Raw genomic sequence first — 9,655 nt, 5'->3', positions numbered from 1 at the left:
GGGAGGGGGGGGAGGGGGGGGGGCATGCACGTTTGTTTAGTAACAGTATGTAACTTTGTCTTGCGCCTTATAAAATGATTACAGATTGTTTCTTTCTTCTTCTTCTTCTTTTTGTTTGTTTTTGTTACATCATTATACACGACCAGTCTGTCCCTGCAGGTAAAGAATGATTCACTAAAAGAAGCATTATGACATAGAGGATATGGTACATGTACAGTAGCGGCGCTATTTTGGTCCATATGCTAAACCCCTTATCCCTAAACTTCTTTGTCTTTTTTAACTATTTTTAACTATCTACATCCACATGTTGTGAGCTTGTAGAGTGTCTATTTTAACTATTCAAAAATATTTTTCAAAATAGTGAAAAAAAAGGCAAAGAAGTTTAGGGATAAGGGCTTTAGCAAGGACTAAAATTCAGCCCCTATAGTGTCCATAGAGAATATAGATGTATACTGCTATAATTTGACATAGACGGACAGATGAATATGTATCATTTCAACACAAGCGATTTACAATTTAAGCATTTATCAGATGCTCGTGGCTTACAGAGTGCAAGACATGGACTAAATGACACGAAACCCAAGTCAACAAACCACGGCGTAGAAATGCTCACGTAAAGAGTGCAAAGAATTAACCATATCTATCGACATGATATACACAGCGTTATGTGAAGTGACTAGCATAATATATAACTAGCATCTAACTAGAATATGATGATATAATGATATACACAGCGTTATGTGAAGTGACTAGCATAATATATAACTAGCATCTAACTAGAATATGATGATATAATGATATACACAGCATTATGTGAAGTGACTAACATAATATATAACTATAGCATCTAACTAGAATATGATGATATAATGATATACACAGCGTTATGTGAAGTGACTAGCATAATATATAACTAGCATCTAACTAGAATATGATGATATAATGATATACACAGCGTTATGTGAAGTGACTAGCATAATATATAACTAGCATCTAACTAGAATATGATGATATAATGATATACACAGCGTTATGTGAAGTGACTAGCATAATATATAACTAGCATCTAACTAGAATATGATGATATAATGATATACACAGCGTTATGTGAAGTGACTAGCATAATATATAACTAGCATCTAACTAGAATATGATGATATAATGATATACACAGCGTTATGTGAAGTAACTAACATAATATATAACTAGCATCTAACTAGAATATGATGATATAATGATATACACAGCGTTATGTGAAGTGACTAACATAATATATAACTATAGCATCTAACAAGAATATGATGATATAATGATATACACAGCGTTATGTGAAGTGACTAACATAATATATAACTATAGCATCTAACAAGAATATGATGATATAATGATATACACAGCGTTATGTGAAGTGACTAACATAATATATAACGATAGCATCTAACTAGAATATGATGATATAATGATATACACAGCGTTATGTGAAGTGACTAACATAATATATAACTATAGCATCTAACTAGAATATGATGATATAATGATATACACAGCGTTATGTGAAGTGACTAGCATAATATATAACTATAGCATCTAACGAGAATATGATGATATAATGATATACACAGCGTTATGTGAAGTGACTAGCATAATATATAACTAGCATCTAACGAGAATATGATGATATAATGATATACACAGCGTTATGTGAAGTGACTAACATAATATATAACTAGCATCTAACGAGAATATGATGATATAATGATATACACAGCGTTATGTGAAGTGACTAACATAATATATAACTAGCATCTAACTAGAATATGATGATATAATGATATACACAGCGTTATGTGAAGTGACTAACATAATATATAACTAGCATCTAACTAGAATATGATGATATAATGATATACACAGCGTTATGTGAAGTGACTAACATAATATATAACTAGCATCTAACTAGAATATGATGATATAATGATATACACAGCGTTATGTGAAGTGACTAGCATAATATATAACTATAGCATCTAACGAGAATATGATGATATAATGATATACACAGCGTTATGTGAAGTGACTAGCATAATATATAACTATAGCATCTAACTAGAATATGATGATATAATGATATACACAGCGTTATGTGAAGTGACTAGCATAATATATTACTAGCATCTAACGAGAATATGATGATATAATGATATACACAGCGTTATGTGAAGTAACTAGCATAATATATAACTATAGCATCTAACTAGAATATGATGATATAATGATATACACAGCGTTATGTGAAGTGACTAGCATAATATATAACTAGCATCTAACGAGAATATGATGATATAATGATATACACAGCGTTATGTGAAGTAACTAGCATAATATATAACTAGCATCTAACTAGAATATGATGATATAATGATATACACAGCGTTATGTGAAGTGACTAACATAATATATAACTATAGCATCTAACAAGAATATGATGATATAATGATATACACAGCGTTATGTGAAGTGACTAACATAATATATAACTAGCATCTAACGAGAATATGATGATATAATGATATACACAGCGTTATGTGAAGTGACTAGCATAATATATTACTAGCATCTAACGAGAATATGATGATATAATGATATACACAGCGTTATGTGAAGTGACTAGCATAATATATAACTATAGCATCTAACTAGAATATGATGATATAATGATATACACAGCGTTATGTGAAGTGACTAACATAATATATAACTATAGCATCTAACGAGAATATGATGATATAATGATATACACAGCGTTATGTGAAGTGACTAACATAATATATAACTATAGCATCTAACAAGAATATGATGATATAATGATATACACAGCGTTATGTGAAGTGACTAACATAATATATAACTATAGCATCTAACAAGAATATGATGATATAATGATATACACAGCGTTATGTGAAGTGACTAACATAATATATAACGATAGCATCTAACTAGAATATGATGATATAATGATATACACAGCGTTATGTGAAGTGACTAACATAATATATAACTATAGCATCTAACTAGAATATGATGATATAATGATATACACAGCGTTATGTGAAGTGACTAACATAATATATAACTATAGCATCTAACGAGAATATGATGATATAATGATATACACAGCGTTATGTGAAGTGACTAGCATAATATATAACTAGCATCTAACGAGAATATGATGATATAATGATATACACAGCGTTATGTGAAGTGACTAACATAATATATAACTAGCATCTAACGAGAATATGATGATATAATGATATACACAGCGTTATGTGAAGTGACTAACATAATATATAACTAGCATCTAACTAGAATATGATGATATAATGATATACACAGCGTTATGTGAAGTGACTAACATAATATATAACTAGCATCTAACTAGAATATGATGATATAATGATATACACAGCGTTATGTGAAGTGACTAACATAATATATAACTAGCATCTAACTAGAATATGATGATATAATGATATACACAGCGTTATGTGAAGTGACTAGCATAATATATAACTATAGCATCTAACGAGAATATGATGATATAATGATATACACAGCGTTATGTGAAGTGACTAGCATAATATATAACTATAGCATCTAACTAGAATATGATGATATAATGATATACACAGCGTTATGTGAAGTGACTAGCATAATATATTACTAGCATCTAACGAGAATATGATGATATAATGATATACACAGCGTTATGTGAAGTAACTAGCATAATATATAACTATAGCATCTAACTAGAATATGATGATATAATGATATACACAGCGTTATGTGAAGTGACTAGCATAATATATAACTAGCATCTAACGAGAATATGATGATATAATGATATACACAGCGTTATGTGAAGTAACTAGCATAATATATAACTAGCATCTAACTAGAATATGATGATATAATGATATACACAGCGTTATGTGAAGTGACTAACATAATATATAACTATAGCATCTAACAAGAATATGATGATATAATGATATACACAGCGTTATGTGAAGTGACTAACATAATATATAACTAGCATCTAACGAGAATATGATGATATAATGATATACACAGCGTTATGTGAAGTGACTAGCATAATATATTACTAGCATCTAACGAGAATATGATGATATAATGATATACACAGCGTTATGTGAAGTGACTAGCATAATATATAACTATAGCATCTAACTAGAATATGATGATATAATGATATACACAGCGTTATGTGAAGTGACTAACATAATATATAACTATAGCATCTAACGAGAATATGATGATATAATGATATACACAGCGTTATGTGAAGTGACTAACATAATATATAACTATAGCATCTAACAAGAATATGATGATATAATGATATACACAGCGTTATGTGAAGTGACTAACATAATATATAACTATAGCATCTAACAAGAATATGATGATATAATGATATACACAGCGTTATGTGAAGTGACTAACATAATATATAACGATAGCATCTAACTAGAATATGATGATATAATGATATACACAGCGTTATGTGAAGTGACTAACATAATATATAACTATAGCATCTAACTAGAATATGATGATATAATGATATACACAGCGTTATGTGAAGTGACTAACATAATATATAACTATAGCATCTAACAAGAATATGATGATATAATGATATACACAGCGTTATGTGAAGTGACTAACATAATATATAACTATAGCATCTAACTAGAATATGATGATATAATGATATACACAGCGTTATGTGAAGTGACTAACATAATATATAACTATAGCATCTAACAAGAATATGATGATATAATGATATACACAGCGTTATGTGAAGTGACTAACATAATATATAACGATAGCATCTAACTAGAATATGATGATATAATGATATACACAGCGTTATGTGAAGTGACTAACATAATATATAACTAGCATCTAACGAGAATATGATGATATAATGATATACACAGCGTTATGTGAAGTGACTAACATAATATATAACTAGCATCTAACTAGAATATGATGATATAATGATATACACAGCGTTATGTGAAGTGACTAGCATAATATATAACTAGCATCTAACGAGAATATGATGATATAATGATATACACAGCGTTATGTGAAGTGACTAGCATAATATATAACTATAGCATCTAACGAGAATATGATGATATAATGATATACACAGCGTTATGTGAAGTGACTAACATAATATATAACTATAGCATCTAACTAGAATATGATGATATAATGATATACACAGCGTTATGTGAAGTGACTAACATAATATATAACTAGCATCTAACGAGAATATGATGATATAATGATATACACAGCGTTATGTGAAGTGACTAACATAATATATAACTAGCATCTAACGAGAATATGATGATATAATGATATACACAGCGTTATGTGAAGTGACTAACATAATATATAACTAGCATCTAACTAGAATATGATGATATAATGATATACACAGCGTTATGTGAAGTGACTAACATAATATATAACTAGCATCTAACTAGAATATGATGATATAATGATATACACAGCGTTATGTGAAGTGACTAGCATAATATATAACTAGCATCTAACTAGAATATGATGATATAATGATATACACAGCGTTATGTGAAGTGACTAGCATAATATATAACTATAGCATCTAACTAGAATATGATGATATAATGATATACACAGCATTATGTGAAGTGACTAACATAATATATAACTATAGCATCTAACGAGAATATGATGATATAATGATATACACAGCGTTATGTGAAGTGACTAACATAATATATAACTATAGCATCTAACTAGAATATGATGATATAATGATATACACAGCGTTATGTGAAGTGACTAGCATAATATATAACTATAGCATCTAACTAGAATATGATGATATAATGATATACACAGCGTTATGTGAAGTGACTAACATAATATATAACTAGCATCTAACGAGAATATGATGATATAATGATATACACAGCATTATGTGAAGTAACTAACATAATATATAACTAGCATCTAACGAGAATATGATGATATAATGATATACACAGCATTATGTGAAGTAACTAACATAATATATAACTAGCATCTAACGAGAATATGATGATATAATGATATACACAGCATTATGTGAAGTAACTAACATAATATATAACTATAGCATCTAACTAGAATATGATGATATAATGATATACACAGCATTATGTGAAGTAACTAACATAATATATAACTAGCATCTAACGAGAATATGATGATATAATGATATACACAGCGTTATGTGAAGTAACTAACATAATATATAACTAGCATCTAACGAGAATATAGGCAACACGAAAACTATGGAGGGATGAAGAGTGGACGGGCTCTGAGGTAGAGACGTCTGAAGAGGTCGGGTTTTCAGAGTTTTTCTTTGGTGGAAGATGTGGAGTGAGTCAGCAGTTCTTCTGACTGAAGCACGGAGTATTTCATGGTGTTTTTTGCTGGATTATAATTGTGGATTATCTGTTCTATAAAGTGTGCTTTTCCAGTGATGTCGATTACGTTATGTGTTCACGTGAATATAATGGATGCAGGAGGAGTGGGCACAGAGGAAGAGTGGGCACTGTACGGAATATACTGTACATACAGTACCCACACATACTTCTTCTGCCCACATAACTTTCCACATGCATATTTTTTGTTTTGTTTGCATTGCAGATTGCACCTACAATGTGTACATCTTAGTCATGCAAATGCCATATTCAATCACAGATATTATACATATAAGGATATTTTGGGGAATTTCATGATCAGATTTTGGTTATTGTAAGTTCTGCTCTTGTCAAATATCACTTGGATAGGTCAAGGCAGCCTCTGTAGACATTTTTAAAGCTCAGCTCAAGACCCACTTCTACAACATTGCCTTTAATTGATCTTTTATTTTTCATGTCCTCACTGTATTGCATTACTGCTTGTTTTTTAATGTCGTTGCCTTGCTTTTCTTTTATTCTCCATTGTTCTGTAAAGCACTTTGAGCTGCATTTCATGTCATGAAAGGTGCTATACAAATAAAGTTTTATTATTATTATTATTAAGGTTAAACCATGTGGAACCATGAATAATATGTGAACAAATGTTTGTTTTGATTTGTCTAAATCTAAACCAAACCAGCATTTTACACCATTATAGTTCCAAACTTCCATCCATGCTCACCATCATGAAAGGCGTGTCCCTTTCTCTCTCTTTTTTTCAGCATCATTTAGTTACAAGTTAATAACTTATTTTACACTCAATTATATCATTAAAAAGAAACATTACATACCTGAGTGTAACAAAACGAGGAGACACACAGACAGTAGCAGCCGACGGGTGGATTCTGAGGGAACTTCCCTCCTCAGCGCCGTCATCTTGGTTCTAAACTCCTCTGGTCTCCCGGTCATTAGCATGATTTAAGCATTAACCATGGAACATCCTTACAAAGCACACAGCCATTCCTCGGAGGCTGGCTTCAGCTGGCTGGGACGATATACTGGGTACATAGTGTACACATGGACAGCCAACGTGCGTGCAAAGCATCGCACACGACACGAGTCAATGTGCATGTGTGGCATGTATGTATGTATGTGTGCTTTGTATGGCCCGTTTGTCTGTGGTTGTTTTGTCTCTGCTGTCGCTGCTGCTGCTTTAGGTTTAGGTTTTATTTATTCGCACATACAGTAAAAAAAGGTTAAAAACAGGAAAAATAAATTAATATATTCATATATAATATCATATATTGTGCAGGAGAAGTTAAAAGCCAAAAAAGGCTTATCGAGAACTTCCCCCTAATTTGAAGAATCAGACATTAAACATTAAACAATTAGCAATACCAGTAATACATTCAAATGGATGTGCTTAAATACAAAATGACATGCAGTACATACATACAGTATATGCATAAGTTATATAATATATATATTTTACAAACAATATTTTATATTACAGTCATAATAACAACCAATTTGCAGATCTACTACACATGTAGCCAACTAAGCTGCTGCTGCTGCTGCTCGAATACATATTTCCAGCACTCAACAAAAGATAATACTGTACAAAACATATCCTTGAATGAAATGTGTCAATATTATCGACCATTATTTTACCATACAAAATATTAATAATTGTATAGTCGGGTGCGCAGTACTTAGTTTAGACAGTTTTTGGTTTAGACTAGTCATTGGTTAGACCAGTCATTATTATTAACTACAACCTATCTCAAACCCTCACCCTAAACCTAACCTCCCACGGGGCAGCACACCTAAACTTAACCTTAACCCATGTCTAACCAATGACTAGTCTAAACCTAACCTCCCACGGGGCAGCACACCTAAACCTAACCTTAACCCATGTCTAACCAATGACTAGTCTAAACTAAGTATGCACCCCTATTTAGTCTATAGTCTCCAGTGGTGGAAAGTAACTAAGTACATATACGTGTATGTACTCAAGTAGTACTACATGTTTTATAGGTAGTGGAGTATTTCCACATTTCTGTAGGACTTGTACTCAACTACATCTGGTGCATTAACATGCACTTAATTCAGCCCTATGTAAACTTTAGCTGATCTAACTGTAAGTATATTTTGATGCCAATACTTTTGTACTTTTACTCAAATACATTTTGATTACCGGACTTTTACTGAGTGTTTTTCTACATTGCAGTATTGATATGATAGCCTCGTAAAACATTTTAATAGTTACACCACTTTTTTCAAAGTGGTATTCCACTTTTTCAAAGTGGTATTCCACTTTTTCAAAGTGAATACCACTTTTTCAAAGTGGAATACCACTTTTTCAAAGTGGTATTCCACTTTTTCAAAGTGGTATTCCACTTTTTCAAAGTGGTATATACCGGTAGCACTTTTTGTAGAGTGGTAGGCCTACTGTATACCAAAGACAACTTTTTGAGCTCTCCCCTCTACTTTTCCCACCACTGCTAGCCTCTGATATCGGCTTCTTTCATTCATTGTCTTCTGGATTCAAGGACGAGTCTAGTCATTTCTAGTGCGTTAGGAGCTTAATTAGACTGAGGAATATGAATGCAGGTGTCTCATAGAAACCTGTCTGAAACCGTACTGGCCAGGAAGATGGGAATTCATAGTATCTATAGTATAGTATGAAGTCTTAGGGCGCTTTCACACCGGACATGTTTGGTTCGTTTTAAACGAACCATGGTCCGCTTACCCCTTTGGTTCGGTTGGTGTGAACGTGCATACGAACTCTGGTGCGGATCAAAGAAACGAACCATGGTCCGCTAAAAAAGGCCGAACTCGGTTCGCTTCCAAACGAACCACGGTGCGGTTCGTTACTGGTGTGAACGCATTCGGACTTTATAGAGGACCAAATACAGTACGATAGCCAAAATAGCCGTCGGGCGTCGGCAGTTGTGAGGCTGCATTAATAATTAGTTATAAAAGCATGTCTTTTTTACGGGGATCACTATTGAGCTGACAGTCTGATTTTAATAGTAGACGCATATATGTCGAGGCGCACTGCGCAGCGCAAATGTAATGGCAGCGTGGTTCACATGCGCAAAAATAACAGATGTACA

At 32.1% G+C, this 9,655-nt stretch overlaps 1 protein-coding gene across 1 annotated transcript in view; it reads right to left on the bottom strand.

Moving 5' to 3' along the window:
- Positions 1-7,536, bottom strand: part of LOC310864577 (hepatic and glial cell adhesion molecule-like) — a 19,966-nt gene extending 12,430 nt beyond the window's left edge. Inside the window, exon 1 of the mRNA XM_083773266.1 lies at positions 7,388-7,536. Coding sequence (XP_083629392.1) covers positions 7,388-7,511 — 124 coding nt within the window. The 5' untranslated portion in view covers positions 7,512-7,536. The remainder of the gene's footprint in view (positions 1-7,387) is intronic.
- Between the last annotated feature and the right edge of the window lie 2,119 nt (positions 7,537-9,655).

This window comes from Protomyctophum parallelum (assembly GCF_964188405.1).
Source record: "Protomyctophum parallelum genome assembly, chromosome: 1".
Lineage (NCBI taxonomy): Eukaryota > Metazoa > Chordata > Actinopteri > Myctophiformes > Myctophidae > Protomyctophum > Protomyctophum parallelum.
This window is presented reverse-complemented; position numbering and strand designations above follow the sequence as displayed.